This window comes from Macaca thibetana, chromosome 7, assembly GCF_024542745.1.
Source record: "Macaca thibetana thibetana isolate TM-01 chromosome 7, ASM2454274v1, whole genome shotgun sequence".
Taxonomy (NCBI): domain Eukaryota; kingdom Metazoa; phylum Chordata; class Mammalia; order Primates; family Cercopithecidae; genus Macaca; species Macaca thibetana.
In genome coordinates, this window is record NC_065584.1 from 97,991,582 (window position 1) to 98,015,456 (window position 23,875).

General features: G+C 47.9%; 1 protein-coding gene across 1 annotated transcript in view; it reads left to right on the top strand.

Moving 5' to 3' along the window:
- FAM174B (family with sequence similarity 174 member B) overlaps positions 1–18,624 on the top strand; it is a 36,888-nt gene extending 18,264 nt beyond the window's left edge. Inside the window, exons 2-3 of the mRNA XM_050798050.1 lie at positions 6,996–7,127; positions 17,897–18,624. Coding sequence (XP_050654007.1) covers positions 6,996–7,127; positions 17,897–17,900 — 136 coding nt within the window. The 3' untranslated portion in view covers positions 17,901–18,624. The remainder of the gene's footprint in view (positions 1–6,995; positions 7,128–17,896) is intronic.
- Positions 18,625–23,875: the final 5,251 nt, after the last annotated feature.

The window sequence follows — 23,875 nt, forward strand, 5'->3', positions numbered from 1 at the left end:
CTTTATTTCCCAAAGTTCCTTTTTCGATGGGGGGTGCTCGCTGGGCTGCCCTCGTAGGCTGCTGTCTCACTGGCCCCCAACACCACCCAGTACATAGCTGAGGGGACAGGCTCTGGACGTGGGGGCACCAGGCTGCAAACCCAAGTCTGATTGCAAACCTGGGCTCTTTCTAGAACCAGGCGCTTTGTCCTTGAGCTGCGTGTGTCTCTGGGTAAGATGAGGGTCCTGTTCCCAAGGCTGGCCCACTGCCCGCAAAGGGACCCAGGGAACTTCAGCTTCATCACAGCCATGTAGTCTCTGCCTTCGCCTCAGGCTCGTGGCAGTTCTGGGAGGCGCAGTCACCGGATGTTTGTCCTCATTGAAAGCCTGCTCATAGGTAGCCCTAAGCAAAAAAATCACTCTGCTTCTGTGTATATAGTTCATTGTTTCTATAAGGGGCAGAGACCTGGGGTTTAAACAGACTTGAGGATATAGGAAAATTATACTTACATGTGGAAGGCTAACTATTAAAATATGGAAAAAGCCCCAAGAAGGTATTGTGATTACAGTGGTGGTTTCCCTTCGTGCAGTGCCTTCCCTGAGACCTCGAGGCAGTTAAGGTTTGCTAGGTTATGTGTGACAGAAAACCCGGCCCCAGCTGGCTTTGGTGAAAAAGAGAGTTTGTAGTTTTTAAGGAGAGCTGGCTTAGTAGTCAATTTAGGACTTGGTCTCTCTCTTTCCAATCTGCCCTCCACCATATTGCCTTTATTTTCTGTTTCTAGATGGTGGCATGATGGCTTATGTCATCTGGGCCTCAAGGCTATTGGGAGGGGCACCCACCTCCCCTGTTCCAGCCTTCACAGCAGAGGGTCATTGGCTCGGGTTGGTCGTGCCTTCCCCTCCCCACTGCCCTGCTCCCCTGCCATTGCCATGGCCTGGGGATGGCAATACCTGGATTGGCTCAGGCTCCAGGCTCACGTCCACTCCTGGAACTGGCAGTGTGGCCAGGCCCATGTGGGAGGGGGCTTCACCCAGGGCACAGAGGATATAGATGCCAAAAGGAGGGAGGAAGTGGTTGTGGGCTGGCTGCAAACCAGCACACCTCCTGCGGGAGTCACAGTTTAGAAAGGGTTTATTAGAAGTGTGTCCAGATCAGTGTGGAATATGAAAATGTGAGCTGCGCAAAGTGACATGTTCCGGAAAGTGTGATGAGGGAGGGCAAAGAGTTTTTTAGTGCTGAAGTCAAGTGGCCGCGAAGTCTGGTGTCACGTGGAGTGGGGCTCTTGTATGGGAGTGAGTGGGAGTGACAGAGCAGGGCATGCCAGGGATGGCTTAAGGCGACCTGTTGGGGAGGTCTGAGCTGGAGCACCCCCTGGCCCTCTAAAGGGTCATATGTGCTCACTATGCCCTGTGATTTTCCTGAGTTGCTTCCATAGTCTGTACTCTCAAGCCCCATGCAGCCTATCTCCGCGGCACATTTCAGACCATGGGTAGTTGTGTGGCACTTTCACTCACCCATGTGGGAAGGAGGCCCCACTGCAAGTCTTCTGGTCATTGGACTGCCTGCTTCAAACCCTGGCTCTGCCACTAATTAGCTACATGGCTATGGGTAAGTCGGCTTCCCTGAGCCTCAGTCTCCTCAGTTGTAAGACAGGGATACCAGCAGCACGTGCCTTGCAGGGTGCTTTAGATGTTTTGCATTTGATCACAAATTTAAATTGCTTAGCTGGCACCCAGGAAAAATTCAACTTTTAGGGACTATTATTATTATTTTGAATCAGGCTCTCACTCTGTCACCCAGGCTGGAGTGTGGTGGCGAGATCTCGGCTTGCTGCAACCTCCGTCTACTGGGTTCAAGTGATTTCCTGCCTCAGCCTCCCAAGTAGCAGGGACTACAGGCGTGAGCCACTGTGTCCAGCCTTATGGACTATTATTTAAAAAGACATGTTAAAGAATCTACACTTAGAGAAGAAGAGCCAGACTTGATTAGGTTTTTTAGGCTTCGAATGCACTTTATTTTCCCATTTTCTCACATTCTCTCTCTCTGAGGCAGAACTGCACTGTTCTGTGAGCCCACTGTTCAGACAGGCTTGTGGATCTCAAGGTATGTGGAAAATGCTGATTGGCTCTGTTCCTAAATTTCCCGGCTTCTCACTGGTGCACAGTTAGTAAAGGAAGAGTTCTTTTAATTTGAGAAATGTGCTGGGCATGGTGGCTCATGCCTGTAATCCCAGCACTTTGGGAGGCCGAGGCAGCAGATCACCTGAGGTCAGGAGTTTAAGACCAGTTTGGCCTACATGGCGAAATCCCATCTCTACTAAAAATCCCAAAATCAGCTGGGCATGGTGTCAGGTGCCTGTAATCCCAGCTGCTCCAGAGGCTGAGGCAGGGAGAATTGCTTGAACCTCGGAGGTGGAGGTTGCAGTTAGCCAAGATTGTGCCACTGCACTCCAGCCTGTGCTACAGAGTGAGACTCTGTCTCAAAAAAAAAAAAAAAAAAAAAAAGGTGTGAAGATTTCCCGCACCCCCACTCCCACTGCCCTGTCCCTGTACCCCCAACTCCATTTATACGCTGTGAGGTTTCCTGCCCACCATCCACAGAGACCCTTGTCAACACAGCCGGTGCACCTCAGCTGGGAATGTGTCTCAATGTCTTTAAACTTCTCAGAAGTCTCAGTTTTATCCCTATTAACACACCCAGCAGTGGAAACAGCAGAAATTGCTCTTCTTTTGTAAAGAGAGTTGTGTTTCAGAGGGTTGTTTGTTTGAAATGTAATTTCTTCAGCTCATTATGTCAAAACTGGCATTTGAAGCATACACGAGGACTCTTGCTAACAGCCTTTTGTATTTGGATTCTTCAGGGAAACAGAATCAATAGGGTGTGTGTGTGTATATGTGTGGAGAGAGAGCTAGAGAGAGAGAGAGGAGGGAGGTGGGGAGAGAGAGAGAGAGAGAGAGAGAGAGGCTTATTGTAAGGAATCAACTGATGCGATTATGGAGGCTGACAGTCCCAGGATCTGCCATCTGTAAGCTGGAGACCCAGGAGGGCTGGTGGTATAAGGTCCAGCCTAAATGCAGACAAGCTGCAGAGTCACAAAGAGCCGATGTTTCAGTTTGCGTCCCAAGGCAGGAAAAAACTGATGTCCGAGTTGGAAGGCAGTTAGACAGGAGGAGTTCTCCTACTCCCTGAGGGAAGGCTCTGTTTTTTTATTCTATTCAAGCCTTCAACTGCGTGGATGGGGCCCACGCACATTAGGGAGGGCCATCTGCTGTACTCAGAGCCCGTTGATTCCACTGTTAATCTCATCTAGGGCCATCCTCGCAGACAGTGTGACCAAACGTCTGGGCACCCTGTGGCCCACTCAAGTTGTCATAGGAGCATTAGGCATCACGCCTTTGGTATATAATCTTGGGATTTTTTATTTTCTGGGGTTGCTTGGCTGCAGAGGCTGGCATTAAAGCATCATGGGCCACAGTGTTCTAGATGCTAGTGTAGTTTTCTTCCTTCTCCCATGGGTTGGTGTTCAAGGGCCTTATTTTAGCTCAGCAGGCTAATTTTCTTATTGTGAGACTCTATACATGAACAATAAGATTATAGAGAAGGAAGAGTGATTTTATAGGTTCCCGGGATTCACTCCCACAAGGCAGGGCCAGGGCTGAAGTCAGAGCCTCCAGAGCCTTCTCCCAGGGTCAGCCATCAGTCCTGCCCCAGGGCCAATGACTACATGAGGCACCAAGTTCCAAGTATGCAATGAGGTTTGCGAATCCGATTTTGCATTTTCTGGGCTTTGCGATGCCTGAAAAAGAGTCACAAACATGACTATGACTCCTCAGCCTGAAGCCATCTGGGTGTGTCCTTTTGAAGGTCCACAGGGGACTTTCTCATGTCCTTGGGTTTGCAGGACATTTCCTTTTCTACTGTTCCAGATGCTTGTTCAGCTGCATGTCAGAAATGGACAGTCCAGCCTTGCCCCTTTGCAGAAGCCAAGCTTTCCTGCCAGATAGCCACAACTTGTCTGGACAGGGATTTAGGGCTGTCTTCCCGAGAAAGGCGTGTAGATCAGGAGTTTGACCCTAGACTCAGAGGTTTGAGGATGGGTGGTTTTTCTTGTGGTTTTGTCTTGGATTGCTTGTGGCATTTGGATCCACTTCTGGGCTTAAATTTCCCCCTTCCAGTGTTGAGATGGAATTGGTCCGGGATCATAAGTCATCCAGGGCAGAATGCAGAGATTTATTTTACTCCTTTGGAGGGAGGTGGAGAGAAGAATCTCTTGGGGGAGAGAATGTGAATCCAACTGTTTATAAAGTTAGCATTTAAGTCCCACACAAAGCTTGCTTCCTAAATACTGTTGTCCCAAGGCTACTGGCAAGGTGACTGGCTGTATGCCCCTTTGGTTTATCCTCTTACCACAAGGCTTGGCATCTGCACCATGCTTTATCCTGTGTTCAGAATCCAGGTAGATTCACACCCATGCCTGTGCTCGCGCGCAAGCGTGTGTGTGTGTGTGTGTATGCACCTGTGATGAAAGCAGAGAGGAAAAATGCTGTGTGATGAGGCTTGGGTGTCATCAGACTTTACAGCTGATTTTTCCCCCTCTTCCAAAATCCTACTCCTTTTCTTTACGCAAGGAAACATGAGAAGTGGGTGCTGTGGGTTGTGTAGGTTGCTTTATGCCAAAGACATGATGTGACACTTTGGTAAACCATGTTTTTGGTAAATCATATCAGTTAAGACAAGACCAAGTTGCTGTTGCTAAGAAATTTTTAGAAAACCTGAAAGTGAAGTTCTGTTTTCATTCATTTTGCCAACTTACTGGAGAGTTTCTCTGTGCTGAAGACAAAGAGATCTCGTGTGTGCCTTTGATGTGGTCTCCACTCAGGAATAGCTTACAGTCAGCAAGAAGAATGTGTAGGGAACCTGATTCTTCAGTGCCCTGTTTATGACTTTCTGGGTTGGCTGGTTTCTCATAGACAGTATTAAATATTCTGAAAAAGGAGGGACATCAGTGAATACAAAGCAATTAGGAAAAAGTTCAAGAGAGTGGAGGAACAAACACAAAGAACGTTAGTCATCACACTAATAGTGTTATTCCCAGTGGTATCCTAGACCTTCTAGCCATGTTCTGATACATATCACAGCCTTTGTGCAGAGAGTCTTAGGCTAGAGGCTGAAGTGGCTTGTGTCAGTGCTTTCCCTGCAGCCCACGGTGACTCTCTACCATCCTAAAGGTAAAAACATAGTGTTAGGTCTGGCTTGGTGGCCCATGCCTGTCATCCCAGCACTCTGAGAGGCTGAGGCGGGAGGATCACTTGAGTTCAGGAGTTCGAGACCAGCCTGGGCAACATAACAAGACCTCATTTCTACTACAGATAGAAAAAAAAATCCAGCCAGGTTTGGAGGCATGTGCCTGTAGTCCCAGCTTCTCAGGAAGCTGAGGTGAAAGGGTTACTGAAGTCTGGGAGGTTGAGGCTGCAGTGAACTATGATTGCACCACTGCACTCCAGCCTAGGTGATAGAATACGACCCTGTCTTTATTTTATTTTATTTTATTTTGAGACGGAGTCTCATTCTGTCGCCGGCTGCAGTGCAGTGGTGCGATCTCAGCTCACTGCAACCTCTGCCTCCCGGCTCAAGTGATTCTCCTGCCGCGCCTCCTGAGTAGCTGGGACTGCAGGCGCTTGCCACAATGACCAGCTAATTTTTGTGTTTTTAGTGGAGACGGGGTTTCACCATATTATCCAGGATGGTCTCAATCTCCTGACCTCGTGATCTGCCTGCCTTGGCCTCCCAAAATGCTAGGATTACAGGTGTGAGCCACCACACCCAGCTGAGAGCCTGCCTTTAAAACACAAAACAAAACAAGGAAACAAAACCAGAACACTCTAGTGTTGTAACCATTTTCCTCATGAATCCTCATGATGGAAACAAAATTGACTCATTTTCACAAGCCCTTGACCTAGGAGAAACGATGTAGTGATGTAGCATATTTAACTCCTCTTTATCATCCCTAATAGTGACTTTTGCCAGGAGCCTGCTGTGTGCAGGCATAACTGCATCATCTCATGCAGTTCTCCCTCACCTGTGAGGAAGACTTTTCCTATCCAATGTGGTTTGTGAGGGAATGGAAGCTCAGGGAGGTGAACTGACTTGCCCCTGATCACACAAGCACAGAGCAGCCCATTTCTGACCCAGCTCTCCCCTGACTGGCCCATAGGGCAGCACCCTCAAGCATCAGGCTGTGACAAACCTGGTCCTCATTGGACATCTTGATCTTTGGGGTTTTTTTTAAAAGCATGAATTTTGCCTTCTTAAAATACTACGTTTGTGGCTGGGTGCCGTGGCTCATGCCTGTAATCCTAGCACTTTGGGAGGGCAAGGTGGGTGGATCATGAGGTCATAAGATCGAGACCATCCTGGCTAACACGGCAAAACTCCTTCTCTATGAAAAATACAAAAAAAATTAGCTGGGTGTGGTGGCGGGTGCCTGGGACTCAGGATGCTGAGGCAGGAGAATGGCGTGAACCTGGGAGGCAGAACTTGCAGTGAGCCGAGATCACGCCACTGCACTCAAGCCTGGGAGACAGAGTGAGACTCTGTCTCAAAAAAAAAAAAAAAAAAAAAAAAAAAAATATATATATATATATATATATAGAGAGAGAGAGAGAGAGAGAGAGGGCGAGAGCATTTGTGTATTCTTTATCTTGCTTACTGAGTTTTTAGTGCTCAGGCCAGGGAACTCTGCTTTAAGGGTTAGCAAGGCCAGTCACTCACTTGAGGTCCCATGATCGTAAGTGGGTTAGCAGGGCATTCACCGAATCTGCTGGGAGTGGTCTCAGCAGCCAGGCTGGAGGCAGCAGCATGGTTTGCCTTCTGTCAGATCCTCATGCTCTCAGACAGAGGAAGGAAACCTGACTTAACACCAGCTGCTAAGTTGCTGTCAGGTCCTCTGGGGCTTGGGCCCAATGACTCTTTCTCTCTCAGCTGTGTTCTCATGAATGTGCTTCTTCTCCTGCAGGTCAGGAAAGAGGTTAAAGAAGACCCGCAAGTATGATATCATCACCACTCCAGCTGAGCGAGTGGAAATGGCGCCGCTAAATGAAGAGGATGATGAGGATGAGGACTCCACAGTATTCGACATCAAATACAGGTACAGGGTGGAGACAGAGGCTTCCTCCTGGGCTTGGGGCAGTGGGTTGGTGGGACCTCAAGGTCAGGCATGATGTCCATGTGTTCTTGTTTTTTGGTTAAGTGTTGGGCCCTGGGATGTTCTGCACATGGAGAGACCTGCTCTGATCTTGTATTAGTCCATTTTCGTGCTGCTAATAAAGACATACCTGGGACTAGGTAATTTATAAGGAGAAGTTTAATTGACTCACATTTCCACATGGCTGCAGAGGCCTCACAATCATGGTGGAAGGCAAGGAGTAGCAAAGTCACATCTTACATGGATGATGGCAGGCAAGAGAGCTTGTGAAGGGGAATTCCCCCTTATAAAACCATCAAATCTTTTGAGACTTATGCACTGTCAGGACTAGAGCAGCACGGGAAGACCCACCCCCATGATTCAATTACCTACCAGGTCCCTCCCACAATACGTGGGAGTTGTGGGAGCTACAATTCAAGATGAGATTTGGGTGGAGACACAGCCAAACCATATCAGATCCCTTCCTAGAACACACTGCACCTGGAAACCCAGCAGAGAATTGCTTATTTATTGCTTTTCCCAAATGAGAACACGAAGTCACCTTTAAAGAAGGAAAAGGAGGATTGTGCTTCAGACAACAAGCTAGATGTCCACTGGCTGTGGGGGTCCGGCCCAAGCAGCCATGTGTGCCACACACTGGGCACCCAAACAGAAACTTATCTTTCAGCCTCACTTACGTCAATAGCTGAGGATGTGGGTGACTGGGTAGGTGGCATTCCTGCTTGGATGGAGTTTACCGATGAGCTCCAAAGGCAGGTGACTTTGTGACTTTAGGATTGTAGTGTGTGGGTTTTCAGATCATTTTGAGGTGTACTTTGAATATGTGAGCTTCTTAATGGAAGAGGTGAGGATGAGCAGAGTTTTGAGATGAGGGCTCGAAGATCCAGAGAAGGGGCATTGCTTGACCAAAGTCCCAATTAGTAGTAAAAGTGGAATAGAAATGCAGGCCTGTCCCTGTCTGGGCTCCCCACATTCCGTGGCTTCTGCATGTCCGGGAGACGAGCCTTCCACACCTGTGTTCCTCAGCACAGCCTTGGCGGTCCTTGGCCCTTCTGCATAAATCAGTTGTCAGATTCAGCAAGACAAGTGTTTGGGATTTTGATTGGGACTGCATTGCCTGTAGATCAATTTAGGGAGAATCAGCACTTTTACTTTGACTTTTCCAATCCATGAATAGAGAATGGATTTTCCATTTATTGGGTATTTAAAAAAATGTTTTTCAGTACTTTCTTTTTTTTTTTTTTTTTTTTTTTTTGAGACGGAGTCTCGCTCTGTCACCCAGGCTGGAGTGCAGTGGCAGGATCTCAGCTCACTACAAGCTCCGCCTCCCGGGTTTACGCCATTCTCCTGCCTCAGCCTCCCGAGTAGCTGGGACTACAGGCGCCCGCCAACTCACCCGGCTAGTTTTTTTTTTTGTATTTTTTAGTAGAGACGGGGTTTCACTGTGTTAGCCAGGATGGTCTCGATCTCCTGACCTCGTGATCCACCCGTCTCGGCCTTCCAAAGTGCTGGGATTACAGGCTTGAGCCACCGCGCCCGGCCTTCAGTACTTTCAAAAGTTTACGTATAAATGATTTATACATTTTTATTAGATATATTCTCACAGGTGTTTTACATTTTGATATGTAAATTTTTTACTTTAAAGTACTATTTTATTTATACTCATATCTGGAAAAAAGACTGTATTATCACGTTTACATACATACTGGTTTTGGAAGCTGAGTTTGTTAGTGAATCACACCTAAATCTTATGAAGAACTTGAAAGCATTAAAACGGATTGGTTATGGATAGCAGAATGGGAGAAAAATCCCCTTAGCTGTAATTTGCATTTTAGGTAAAGGGCAGCACCCTTTGAAAACAATCAAATCAATTGGTAATATTTATCCATACCACAAAATAATGCACAGTTAGCCCTCTGTACCTGAGGGTTCCACATCTGCAGGCTCAACCAACCACAAATTGAAAATATTCGGGCATGGTGGCTCATGCTTGTAGTCTCAGTACTTTGAGAGGCCGAGGAGTGCAGATCTCTTGAGCTCTGGAGTTTGAGACCAGCCTGGACCACATGGTGAAACCCCACCTCTACACAAAAAAATAATGCAAAAATTAGCCAGGCATGGTGGTGCATGCCTGTAGTCCCAGCTACTTGGGAGACTGAGGTGGGAGGATCACTGGAGCCTGGGAGGTCAAGGCTGCAGTGAGCCGTGAGCATGCCACTGCACTCCAGCCTGGGCAACAGAGCAAGGCCCTGTCTTAAAAAAAAAAAAAAAGAAAAAAGAAAATTTTGGGAAAAAAACAATACAACAGTGAAAATAATGCAAATCCAAAAAACAATATAGTATAACAACTATTTACCTCGTGTTTACATTGTGTATTAGGTATTAGGAATAATCTAGAGATGATTTAAAGTATACTAAAGAATGTGCATAGAATACTTGCAAATACTATACCATTTTATATAAAAGACTTGAGCATCTGTGGATTTTGGTCTTTGCAGGAGGTCTTGGAACCAATTCTCTGAGGATAACAAGGGATGACTGTGTACATAGGAAAGTTAGTGACTCTATTGAGTTTATCGCTAAGCCATTTTATCTGTCTCACACTCAATACAAAGAAGTAAAATATAATGTGAAGAAAACCATGTCCTCATCACTATTCACAGTCAAGAGTCCACTTCCTCCTGCAGGGCTGGGAATATTGTACAACAGGGAGCATTTAATGGTTCAAGTGGATCAATGTAGTGTTTTGATTCTGAGCCACTGAACAGCATCTCATCAATCTTTGGTGACTGAGCTAACTCCATGGGAACAATGATAGACGCAACGATTTTTGTGGTATCTCCACATCCCACTAAATAAGAGAAGACCCTAAACAAAGAAAAATATAATGATCAATCTGCTCAGAAATTCTCTTTATAGACTGTTTCCTAGAAGGTGGGAAAAGGGGCCTTTCCCTGAGGGCATAGACATCCGTATTATTGTGGCCTGGTTGCTGGACTGATGTTGTGTCTGGTATGATGAAGATAAGGCACACATTGAAACCAGTGTCAGATTAAGAAATTTCCACAGCTTGTCTCTGTTCTTCAAACAATGGAGCGAGTTCCTTTTCTAGGCTGACAATGAGTGCCATATTGGCACTGCTGCTGGCTGTGAAACAGACTAACTACTAAAGGTAAACTACTAAAGGTAAACCACCTGGTGGGTATTAAAGTTAACAGACAAGTCCAAGCTTGTGTTTGGAAGTCCAGGTTGGCTTGCTGGCTGGTGTGTTGCAAGGGCAAAAGTAAGTGAGACCCCTGGTCTGCAGGCATGCTCTGGATCATTTTCGTTGGCCACTTTAATGATGTGCATTCCATCTCTATCTGACACAGCAATAGTGCGGGACCCGTCAACACTTGGTGGTTTTTTTTTTTTTTTTTTTTTTTTTTTTTTTGAGATGGAATCTTTCTCTGTCGCCCAGGCCAGAGTGCAGTGGCACTATCTTGGCTCACCACAACCTCCGCCTCTCAGGTTCAAGCAATTCTCCTGCCTCAGCCTCCTGAGTAGCTGCGACTACAGGCATGTACCACCATGCACAGCTGATTTTTTGTATTTTTAGTGGTGATGGGGTTTCACCATGTTGGCCAAGATGGTCTCAATCTCTTGACCTCGTGATCCACCTGCCTTGGCCTCCCAAAGTGCTGGGATTACAGGTGTGAGCCATGGCACCTGGCCAACACTTGGTGGTTTTCAATACAGGAATAGTGTTAGCTTCCTGAAGCACCTTAGTGGTGTCTCCTCTGCCCCTATTCTAGGCAGAAACTCCGGACCCTGCAGATCCCTCTGTATTAGTTTTCCGCTCCAGACCATCAGCCTTAAAGAACCCCTTTGCCCCACCGATCAATCTCCATGCCTGGGTTTCTGCTTCTGGGGCTGCCAGGTTCTCTCTGCTGTCATTCTGGGGACAGTGTCAAAAGCAGATTTCTCTGCAAGCCGCCACCTCATGATTCATGACTTTGTCTCTGATGTCTCTTAAAAAAATATTATCCTTAAACTTTTTGTTTATTGCAGTTATTTTTAAAAGATACTGATTTTTAAACAAAAATCCAGCAACCTTGCTAAACTTTTATTAATTCTTGTAGGATAAATGTGGAATCTTTGGGTCTTCTGTGTAGATATGTCATCTGGGACTAAGAAGAGTCCTTGTCCCTGCTCCCAAGTCCTTAAACGTTTTATCTCTTCTTTTGCCTTTTCTGCTTTCCTTCCTTGAGAAGTTTGTGCTGTTTGTGGTTGAAATAAAATCAGAATGTGAGTGAACTTGGAGGTGAGTCACTAGACACGAGCCCACTGCAGTCCTCAGGCCTAAAGATGAGTGACTGTTTAGAAAGACTAAGTAGTGCTGGCTTTTCTTGTTACAGAGGTAATGTTAAGCTGTAGAAAATACAGATAATAAACAGGAAAGATACAATTACCTATCATCTCACTACTTACCAGTAACCACTAGAGTGTGTGTGAGTACATATATGTGGAACTTTCTTTTTTATAGAAATAAGACTGTATTATACACGCTGTTTTGGCACATTTTTCTACCCAAACAATGAATCATGAGCAACTTTTCAGGTCAATAGGTGTGAAAGAACAAAGAGTTTAGGACATTGCATGTTTGGTTTAATGTTTTTGTGAACTTCTTTGTCTGCACATTGCTAATCTGTTCACAGGTACTTGTTTTTCCCATTTAGACATAACTCAGCCAAATGTTTCAGTTCTCTCTAGGAAACAGACTACATTTAAATCAGATGAATCATGACTTTGGGTTATTTTATGATTGAGTGGAAAGAGGAAAATCACGTTTTTGGCACCAGGGCAGTAAGGCAGAGTAACCTGCTTCTTATTCTTTCCCAGGCAACTCTCTGAGAACATCTTGTGACCTAGAGCCTTTGCCTATCAGCCAGGTTTTTTTTTTTTTTTTTTTTTTTTTTTTTTTTCCCCTCAAAGTTTTCAGCCAGGTAGGAAATGAAGGAGGAATAAGAATACAGGCAGCGTAGGAGATAAGACCTCAAGTGTGTAGGGCCAGAGTTTGGGGAGGGAGGGAGGAGTTCTGTAGAAATGAGTCTCTAACTCTGTACTTAAAAAGGCTAATTAGAAGGGAGAAATGATAGCTAACTGGAGTATAAGTGTACCCTGGGGTTTTGAAATGGTTCTATCTTTCAAGAGGCATTTGGGTTTCCGCTGCATGTGTTTTGAGCTTTGTTGCCTAGTGTGCAGTTGTGTGGATGCTCTGGGCCTCTTTGCATTCCCGGTTTATTACAGGAGACTTTGGTGTCCCCCAGGACGAGAGAGATGTGGGCTCTTCCTCCCGTGTGTGTGGCAGGCGGCCCAGCAGCTGTGACAGGCGCAGCCCAAAGGCACACTGCTGGGAGAACGCGCTGCTCCTGCCAGCCCTGCCTCCCTGCCAAGAGGGAGGTCCCTGTCCCCGCTTCTTATATGTGGAAAAGATGTGGCCCCGTGGGGTGTGTGGACGTGCATTCTAGAAATCCCTGCTTCCCACCCTCTTGTGGGTAGGGCTTCCTTCGGGAGTATAATTAGAAACCCATGAGATTTCCGCTGTAATGCTGAGGGCTTTGGCTGGTGTCTTGTCTTGGAAACCAAGGGCATTTTTGTGCGGCTTGCAGCATGAGGCCTCTGCAGGGTAGGCAGGGAGTATGGGAAAACAGACCTGGCTTGCTACCCGGGAGCTCTGAGTCCCCATGGATGCCCTCATGGCAGTTGCTAAACACACTCAAGGCAGTGACTTCTTGCAGCTGCTTCTACTTACTGAGGACCTCTGAATGGCTGAGCACCCCATGCTTCCTCGTGGTCTTCTGAGGGTGAACTGTTAGGAGCATCAACAGATGGACAGCTGCCTGGGCGGTGGGTATGGAAACAATGGGCATCATGAGCTTCTGAGGCCTGGAAGGAACCGGAGGGGAGCCAGTGACTTGCAGGGTAACTATCTGAAACAGCATCGGAAGCCATCCCCAGACCAGTTTGAATAAACCTCTGCCAGTCCTCTTCCTTGCAGAATGCAGAGCATATGTGTTAAAAATGGGCATCGCCCGGAGAATTTTTGTTTGGGAAGCAATATTGGCAGCCTGCGGGCAGTTTTCATTTAAGGTGTCTCGCTCAAAGCCAGGGCACCTTAAAAATTCTTGTGTCTTATGTCTACAAGGATGGAGCCTATGTGAACAGGAATCTGATCAAACAAACAAACAAAGAGGAAAGGGAAAGAAAGAAAAAGAAACGAGGGAACCAAGGAAGGAAGGAAGGAAGGAAGGAAAGACGAACAACACAAATCATTCTAAGTATCAATGCTTTTGCAAAAGCAAGCCATGTTTTTCAGGTGTTCTTTTCTTGTGTGTCCCTGGATGGAAGCAGGGACACATGACACATGGTGGTGGTGTCCCCGCATCTCTCTGTCTCAGACATACTCACAGACAGGCCAGGCCTCCTCCCTCTGGCTTCTCCGTCATTCACTCGTGGGGCCGCTGCGTCCTCTTCCCAGGGTGTCCTTGCCGGCTGCACAGAGAGGTCAGCTGCCAGGGTGCCGGACGCCACTGACAGGTGCTGCAACAGGTGCTCCTGTATTGACAGCTATTTCGCCTGTCAGACAAGCTTCTTGTAAAACATGGGCCAGACGCAAGTGGGGACATGTCATTCTCCTTGTGTGGGATGGTTGTAACCCGGTGTCATCCTATAGCACAGTGGGGAATCTGAACAAGCCTGGGCCGTGGCAGCTAAATATGCCTTCACTTCCTACAGAGATTTTGGTGGGGGTGGTGGTCGGCATTGACTCTTTCTGACTTACCTTAACAATGAAATGTCACTAGCAATTTGGCAGTTCTGGGGAATGAGAAGGGGGGCTGAGAGAGGCCTTTTGGAATCTCTGCTTGTCATCTAGAGTGTGTCTAGTTGGTGAGCCTGATAATTCCCTTCACCATGAGTACAGGCTATGTAAGCCTGGCCTTGCCCTCGAGGGGCCTGTGTTGAGAGTGGGAGACAGCAGGAGCATGGTCACTTGTTCTTTTTTTTTTTTTTGAGATGGAGCCTCACTCTTGTTGCCCAGGCTGGAGTGCAGTGGCCCGATCTTGGCTCATTGCAACCTCTGCCTCCCGGGCTCAAGCGATTCTCCTGCCTCAGCCTCCTGAATAGCTGAGATTACAGGCGCCCGCTACCACGCCCAGCTAATTTTTGTATTTTTAATAGAGATGGGGTATCACCATGTTGGTCAGGCTGGTCTCGAACTCCTGACATCAAGTGATCTGCCCGCCTTGGCCTCCTGAAATGCTGGGATTACAGGTGTGAGCCACTGTGCCTGGCTGAGCATGGCCACTTCTAAGACCACCTGGCTCTCACAGAGGAAGGAACAGGTACTGTGGGCAGCCAGGAAGAGGGCAGTAAGTTCTTCCCAGAGGAGGTGAAACTTACGAGTTTGAGAGGACCAGGAAATGAGCCCAAGGTGGCTCAACGTGCAGGGAGTAGTGAGGGCATTCCAGGGAGAAGTTACAGCAGGTGCAGGCACAGGGACGTTTGAGCCAGCATAGGGATGTTGGGTGAGCGGCAGCTTTGAGCCTGTGTCCCCCAAGCCACTCCTCGGGGGAACCCCAAAGCTTCTGGCCCATAGATGGCCACAGGGAAACAGCTAGATGACGTTGAGAGAGCCAGGACTTTACAACCAGCCTCCTCTGGAGACAGCCTGTTCCCTCCACTGTCCCTGGAGTATTGTTCCTGAGTCCCAGTCACCCCAGAGAGCCTGAAGGCCCAGCCAACTACATGGCTGAAACTTGGGGTATGGCTCTACCATCTCCTGGAGAGACCCAGAGAGCCAGTGGCCAGGCCTGACCTGGGCAGGCGTTGCCATGTGCGGGTGGACTTCTCCCTGTGGAGGAGTGTGAAGGATTCTGTGATGAGCAGTGTGGCTCCCTACCTTGTGTACGTGTGGGCGTTTCTTAAGTACACGGATAGAGACAGCAACCTGAGGGTGAGGTGAGGGCAAACAGCCTGGTAGGGGATCCCCGTAAGATTCAGAGCAGTCCCGTGGGATGCCCAGACACTCACAGAGGTGAATTTCAGCATGGCAGTGGTACAGAGTTTGCATCTCCGTTGATTCTGCCAGCTGCTTTCTCCAGAGCCCACAGGCCTGCTGTGGCCAGATCTGCTCTGGCACAGCTATGGTGATCAGGTCCCTGCCCTCAGCTCTGATTCTTGGTCTTTGAAATCTTCACTGCTCCTCCTCAGTTCCTGTGCCCCCACCCCTCATCCTCGACTTTGACCTTGCAGCAAGAGGCAGTGGAAGGCCTGATGGTGGAGTCAGACCTGGTAGGAGCCTTAACATTGGGGGTCCTTAGTCCCTTCCTCTTTGCAGTGGGGGGTATGAGTGCTTGGGCTTTGAGATGTTGGTTTGAGAGGATAGATCCCCCGACTCCCCAACCCACAGAAGGGGCCAGGGGATCAGTATAAGAAAGCCAGCCTCCTGTACAGCTTGGACATGGCTTGCTGGAGACTTTTCTCTTTCTCTAGTCTGTTGAGTAGGGTTTTTTTTTTTTTTTTTTTTTTGAGATGATCTTGCTCTGTCACCCAGGCTGGAGTGCAGTGGCAAGATATTGGCTCACTGTAGCCTCAACCTCCTGGGTTCAAGTGATCATCCCACTCAGCCTCTTGGGTAGCTAGGACTACAGACACACGCCACCATGTCCAGCTAATTTTTGTAGTTTTTGTAGAGACAAGCTCTCATTATGTTGCCCAGGCTGGTCTCTAACTACTGGGTTCAAGCGATTCTCCTAACTGGACCTCCCCAAGTGCTGGGATTACGGGCATGACCCACCGTGCCTGGCTTATGTTTTCTCTTTAAACAACTTTTTATGTGGAAAAAAAATTAAATTTCATGCAAAAATAAAAATAGTGTAGGGAACTCCCTTGTACTTTTAACTCATCTTTTCCTGTTAACGTTTTTTGCCTGTTTGCTTTCTGATTCATCCGTGTATATATGTGTGTGTGTGCACACAAACGGTTTTTACTAAACCATTGGAGGGTAAGTTATATATATCATGGCCCTTTCCTGCAAATAATTATGTATTTCCTAAAAATAGGATGTTTACATCTTCTAGTAAATAGCTACCTGATATGGTAATATATTTGGTATTATGTAATATTATGACAGGCAGTTCATTATTTTGTAAATTCTATTAAATCCTTGTTATTTTCACTCATGTAATTATATAATGCTCATAATCAAACATCAAGAGGTGATGGTGGCAGCTTTAACTGGTCAAATTTTCCCTCCTTTTCTAAAGTCCCTTTTGATGATGTCTTGAGCAGATTCAGTTTTTTTTTTTTTTTTTTTTTTTTTTTTGAGACAGAGTCTTTCTCTGTCACCCAGACTGGAGTACAGTGGTGCCATCTCAGCTCACTGCAACCTCTGCCTCCTGGGTTCAAGTGAGTCTCATGCCTTAGCCTCCTAAGTAGCTGGGATTACAGGCGTGTGGCACCACACCTGGCTAATTTTTGTAGTTTTAGTAGAGATAGGGTTTCACCATGTTGGCCAGGCTGGTCTCGAACCCCTGACCTCAAGTGATCCACCCGCTGTGGCCTCCCAAAGTGCTAGGATTACAGGCGTGAGACACCACGCTTGGCCGCAGATTCAGTTTTTAAACTTATTTTTTTTTTTGAGACGGAGTCTCGCTCTGTCGCCCAGGCTGGAGTGCAGTGGCGCAATCTTGGCTCACTGCAAGCTCTGCCTCCGGGTTCACGCCATTCTCCTGCCTCAGCCTCCTGAGTAGCTGGGACTACAGGTGCCCGCCATCACGCCTGGCTAGTTTTTTGTATTTTTAGTAGAGATGCGGTTTCACCGTGTTAGCCAGAATGTGATCCACCCGCCTCGGCCTCGCAAAGTGCTGGGATTACAGGCTTGAGCCACCATGCCTGGCTTAAACTTATTTATTGTACTTCTTATGTTGTCTGACACTGTGGTGTGGGCCTGGGGTTTAAAGGTAAGGAAGCTTAGACGTGGCTTTTGTCTCAAGCTCCCAGTCTAAGCAAGAGACCAACGCTAATCAGATACATAAGCCAGGGGTCAACAAACTATGGCCCAGGGGCCAAATCCAGCCCGCTGTCTGTTTTTGTACAGCTCAGGAGCCAAGAATGATTTTCACATTTTAATGGTTGAAAAAGAACTAAAGGAAAAATACTATTTTATGACAAGAGAAAGTAATATGCAATTCAAATTTCAGTGTCTATAAATAAGACTTTACTGGAACACAGCCATGGCCAAGCATTTCTTGCTGTGGCTGCTGTTCCACCACCACAGCAGGGTTGAGGAGTTATCACCGTGATTGCGGGACCTGCAGAGTTTACAGTATTTCCTCTCTGGATTGTTACAGAAGAAGTTTTCCAACCCCTAGTGTAAACACCCTGGAAGTGCTGGCAAGGAGGGATAGATACAAGGAGAAAGAGGTTATGTTCTAGGGAGTCTGTGTGGGGAGCTGGGGGAGGGATCCTTAGTTGGGAGCTGAGGGGAGGGAGGGGGTTTGCTGGAAGAGTGGATTGTGCCTTCCAGACAGCACACTCAAAGGTCCTGTGGCTGGGGACTGTGACCTTTTCAATGGCTGAGAGGGTGAGGGATAGAGATGTTCAGGAGGGGTCAGAATGGGTGCGGGGCTCTGCGGGAAGGGGCTGACTTGTCCTTCCCTTTCTTTTAGGTAAAACCTGTTTCCCAGCCTGTTGGCATCCTGTGGAAAGTTGGTCAGCTGCAACCTGGGGTGTGAAGACCTGGAAGCCCTCTCACGTCAGAGGTGTTGAAACCAAAATGAACGTTATGTATAAAACCCCAGCTCCATCGTGGGTGTCAGGCGTCTGCTCAGAGTGTCACTGGCAAGCTCGTTTCCACATCACCACAGCGGAGTTGCTTCTGCCACCCTTTGGGCGCCCCTTTAAAGTGTCCCCCACTTCTACTCCCCGTGTAAGAGGCTTTGTGCCTTGCTACGGAGCAAAGGGTAGAAACATGTTGATTTTAAAAAAGTTTTTTTAAGACAATTGTTGACAATAGTAAAAGAGATCAGGAGGATCAAGAATCTAAAACAAGCCTGAAGGATGTCCAACTGTGTATTTAGAATTTCTGACATTCTTCTCTACTGGATCTACACATTGGACCCCATCTGATCCTTTGCTGTTTTTTTGGCTTGGTCAGGTCCTGGCCTCATTTTGGCATTACCTGTGTCAGAGTTCAAGGTGCATGTGCTTAGAGCTGGTCAGCCCCTTCCAGACCTGGACACATCTGTGGTTCCTTTCCCTCCCTCCCTCCCTCCCTCCCTCCCTCCCTCCCTCCCTCCCTCCCTCCCTCCTTCCCTCCCTCCCTTCTCTCTCTCTTTCTTTCTTTCTTTCTTTCTTTCTTTCTTTCTTTCTTTCTTTCTTTCTTTCTTTCTTTCTTTCTTTCTTTCTTTCTTTTCTTTCTTTCTTTCTTTCTTTCTTTCTTTCTTTCTTTCTTTTTCTTTCTTTTCTTTCCTTTCTTTCTCTTTCTTAAAAAAAAAAGGTTTAGCCAGAAATCAGCATGGCTACTTCACAAAGAATTTCTAGTATCAGGGAAAAACTGTGTGCACTTGTGCTCATGTGCACATGTGTGATAAAAGTTTCTCCTTCTCTGAAGGGAAAGGAAAGTGCTAGGCAGCTTGTGATTAGCAGCATTCTTTGTGCTTTTTTGTTGTTCCTCTGCTCTGTCACAGTTCTACGTTGTTTGCCTTAGAAATGTAATTTTTAAAAACCATTTTAAAAATGAACGGTGATTCAGCTGGCTGGAAAAAAGCACAATGTCAGGGGGACTATATTTGAAGTCAGTCTAGACTGGGCTGGACTAGAAACCCGCCTGGACCCAGGAGGCCCCACAGGACCCAGGAGGTCCCTGCGGGAAGGCAGAGGTTCAGGTGAGAGTGGCTCACCTCTGAGCTGGTGAAGTGAAGACTCGCTGGTGATGTGACCCAAAGATCTGCTGCTCGCTTCTGGAGACAGGGCCTTGGGCTGACTTCTCAGGTTGATCGAGGCCTCCCGACTAGCGGTGTTCCCAGGCTAGAGGTGATTGGCTGCAACAAAGACACTTCTAGTAGTCTATTAGCAGTGCCTTCGGGACCCTGGGATTTTGCTGTCTCTAGAAATGTGTTTTTTATTTTTTTATTTTTTATTTCCCCCTTTTTTCCTGGCGTTGCTCCAGGGTTTATGTATTTGCTTGTTTATTGTCCTGCTCTCTTTTTTTGGATGAAAACTCCAGCCTTTCCTGACTCACCTCCATCTTCAGGTTCTTCAGTTTTCTGAGAAGAGTGGGGATATGTGGGAAGGGGCATGGGAGCTCGGCAGCCTCCACCTGCCAGGAAGGCAGTCTGGCCTCTGCAGGAAAGAGCAGAGCCCGTGGGAAGCCCTGGGTGAGGATGGCGCAGCCGGCCCACCACACATGGCATTGCCAGCCACGGGGGGCCTGCGTGTAGTCTCTGCTCCCTGCATTTCACCTTCTTTGTTGACTTTCCTTCTCTGTTTTTCCCCATCTGTTTGCCAGAGGGGTGGGACTGGCAACAGAACAGCCGTGGCTGCTTTATCTCTCCTCTCCACGGTGTACTCAGGCCTGAGTAGTGACTCATGGGAGCCCAGCCACCTCGCAGCTGTTCGCCCCCTCAACCTTTGAACTGGAACTGCTGGCTCATACAGGGTTTTCGACCACTGCAGCTGAACCTCATGGAAAAGCTGGATTCCTTTGCCTTACGCGGAAATACCCGGGCTCCATCTGCCAGGTGCTCGCCACTGGTCCTGGTAGAAGTGGCAGCTGCTGAGAGTGACCTTCCAAATCCTTGGTGGCACTTCAGCACTACAGGCTCTCCAATAAAAACCCTTTAGACACAAACCCTGTGTACCTTGGGCTTGGATGTTTTCTGTGGTGCAGGCCAGCGAGGCGCCTTTTGTGAAGACAGATGTGGGCCCAAGGCTGAGGAGGAGGGCGGGGATGGGAGCTGGGTGGGAGGTATTTGGATCCTGGTGATTTAGAGAAAAGCTTGGAAATGAAAAAGGCTTGGGGGTGGAGGGGCGTGCATGCTGTTTTTACATCTACATACACAATTTACATTTACATATACAATTGGAGGCTCACTTGCTCATTTCCTGGAAGCTTGCTCCTTGGCTAGGAAATACTGAGCCCTAATTGTTTCCAGAGAATCTTGGGGCATCTCCAGAGAAGATAGAATCAATCACATAAAAAACTGCTAGCTTGTAACTGCCTCATACCTGGCTTGCTTTACTCTATGAGTAAGTGTGGAATGTATCTGGGCTGGGTGCACAGCGAGGTGAGCAAAAGCCAGAGGAAAAGCCCATTTGCTGCTGTTCCAACTGGTTCCCTTGGAGGTCACCAAGAAGCTGGGAGTGTGGTCTGTGTCCCTCCTCCGCGAGGAGCTACTCCTGTGCTCGGTCTTCTCTACAACCGCAGCGGTGACTAAGGTTCTCCAGGGTAGCTCTTTCTTCAAATAGCTGCATGGGAGGCCAGCCCTGGAGAGTGGGTTTCCCCACCATCTCAGTCTTCTCAGAGAGTGTCCTCCACTGAGTACCCATCCTGTCAGGTTGGCTTGTTCAGACGCCCGGGGACAAGCCAGCCTGACGGTGAGGAGGGTGTTTCAGCGTCTGCAGCGGTCTCTGCATGGCGGAGGGTCGACTGGTACTGCAACTTGCCTTTTGGTTTTGAAGATTCTGTTGAGGCTCCATCCTCACCTTGACCTCTTCTACAAAATCTGTTTCCCCTGCTGTGCCGTGGAACACCTGCGGGAAGCCAGTAAGTTAAAGTCCTAACATCAAAGCCTCTCCCTCTACTGCCTGCATCTCCTGTTATGAAAGCCTGAATTGTATGGTTATTCTTACACCATGTGGGGATGGGAGATGCTTTATAAGGACATGGCACATTAGCCTCAAAGGGCCCTTGATTCAGTGGTAAGTTTGTGTCCCGTGCTTGCCCCCTTTGGTGAAATTCTTGGGTGTTGGTATCATTTTAAGGGAATGAGGGGAAATTACCCAGAAGAGCAGGGTCTGTAGGAGAAGAGGGGTAGGCATCAGTGACCCAAACTTGCTGGTGAGATTTGGCAGCTGAAGCCATTTAAAGAGATTGGCAGCTGGGCGTGGTGGCTTATGCCTGTAATCCAGCACTTTGGGAAGCGGGTGGATCACCTGAGGTCAGGAGTTCAAGACCAGCCTGGCCAACATGGCAAAACCCCGTCTCTACTAAAAATATAAAAATTAGCCTGGTGTGGTGGCAGGTGCCTGTAATCCCAGCTGCTCGGGGAACTGAGGCAGAAGAATCACCTGAACCTGGGAGGCAAAGGTTGCAGTGAGCTGAGATCACGCCACTGTATTCCACCCTGGGCAAGAAGAGCAAAACTCTGTCTCAAAAAAAAAAAAAAGAGTTTAGCACCTTGGTGTTGCCAGTTGCTGAAGAGGGGAGAGGAGGTTTATGTTACAAGCATCACCAACAAAGAGCATTGTGACTCATCAGAGGGGAGAGCAATAGTAAAGACTTTGGGGATGATGCTGGGCTGCCTCCCCAGCCACCCACCTTCCCTGCACGCACTTCTTGTAGCAGCATCATGAGTTTGCAGGTCCAGATGTTGCTTGTATTGTAACCACAGCGCTCTGTGCCCGCCTGTGCCTCCTGTATTTGGGTTAGATATTTTCTTATGCAAATAAATGATTTAACCTTTTCAGGGTGAGGAGCGAGCCCTGGGGACCTGGAAGGTGTTCACTCCAACACCACTAGTTCAGGAAAAGGGTCTGCCCCATAAGGCCCCAGGCTGCTCCTAATGACAGGTGCAAGCCAGTGCTTCCCTCCAGCCCAGTGGTGCCACAATTGCTTGTGGTTTTTATTTATCAGAGAATTCAAGAACACCTGATGTGGACTCAGTGTACACAACATACCACTTGTGAAAACCGAGTTTGTTTTCCATTATTTTCGAGAATTAAATAGAAGTGACTGTTCGGGTGGCTGTCGTGAGCTACTCCCTGCCTTGCTACCTGAGTCTTCTTGGGTCCAACAAGTACTTGGGTGTGACTTTCCTTGTAAAGTGCCTCAAAGTTTGCTGGTATTTCTTTTTTTTTTTTTTTTTTTTTTTTTTTGAGACGGAGTCTTGCTCTGTTGCCCAGGCTGGACTGCAGTGGCTGGATCTCAGCTCACTGCAAGCTCCGCCTCCCGGGTTTACGCCATTCTCCTGCCTCAGCCTCCCGAGCAGCTGGGACTACAGGCGCCCGCCACCTCGCCTGACTAGATTTTTGTATTTTTTAGTAGATACGGGGTTTCATCGTGTTAGCCAGGATGGTCTCGATCTCCTGGCCTCGTGATCCACCCGTCTCGGCCTCCCAAAGTGCTGGGATTACAGGCTTGAGCCACCGCGCCCGGCTGGTATTTCTTGTTATGCTTAGTTGGTTTATCAGCAAGCTCATTTTCCCTGGGATGGGTTTTTTGATGAGCCAAGTTGATGTGGACGGGAACACAAGGAGCTCTTGTGTATCTGTTGGCAAAGCAGGTGGCCCACTATCTCTAGTATAAATGTCTCAATGGCTGATCTGGCCTGGGTGCTGTGAACAGGCTTCTTATTGTGAGCAGGTAAGAGTGTTGTGAATGAATTATCCCCAGAGTCTGCAAGACAGCCAGTCAGGTGGTGCTGAGTGTGGTGGGAAGAGGAATAGGATGCAGACAGACAGGCGTGTGTTTCCGGCCTCACTGTTCACTCACGAACCCTGTGATCTTGGCCCTACTTTTTCCATCTGCATTATAGGAACACACCTCTTTGGTTATTGTGATCATTAAAATATGTAATTTAGCCAAATATCTGCAGGTGCCTGGCACCACCAGCACCACCAGGAATGGTCGTCACCAGCACCACCACCTCTACCATGAATAGTTTTTGAGTTCTTCCTGGGTGCCAGGTGCCTTTGCACACACACTTATTCAGTCCTTAACAGCATCCTTTAGGTAGGTATTATTCCTGGAACAGACTGACCATTTCCATAGGCCCAGGGCTGTTTCCCCTGAATTATATTCACCTCCCTGGCTATCCATAAGAAAACATTGATTTGCTTGGCACTTTGTCATCCTTTGAGTCCTGCCAACAGGGTGGTGAGGTAGGTGTTTGTCTTCATTTTGTACACACAAGGCTGGGAAGGTCAGTCACGACACAGGATCACATGGTTTCTAAGGGGTAGGTCTCAAACCACCAGTCTCCTGCCCTCTTCAGTATTTTTCCCTGAAGGGAAGAGGAAGGGACTTTTCTTTTGAGACCAAAACAGCTCACACTTGGGATAGCATAAGACATCAGCTCTGGGCCAAAGAGACAAGGTCATATGTTCCAAGAGGCTCCCACTCTGGCTGCAGCTCCCCAATGGGGAAAGAGGTCTGCAGGGAAAAAGGGACATGTCCCCTGGACCCCCAGATCCTTCCTTTTCTATAATTCTCTGCCCAAATGCCCCTTTGCTAGCTCCCAGGGCCTGCACAGGGTTCATCTTCCCTAGGGCCACTTGTATGCCCATGCCTTGGCTGAGAATGGCCAGCTGTGACTGAGATGTGGACATGGCTGGAGCTCAAATATGCAGCCTGGGGTGTCCATACTTATGTGCAAGGCCCCTTGCTACACTGACTGGATGGGGATGGCAAGAGAAGGGGAGTGGGC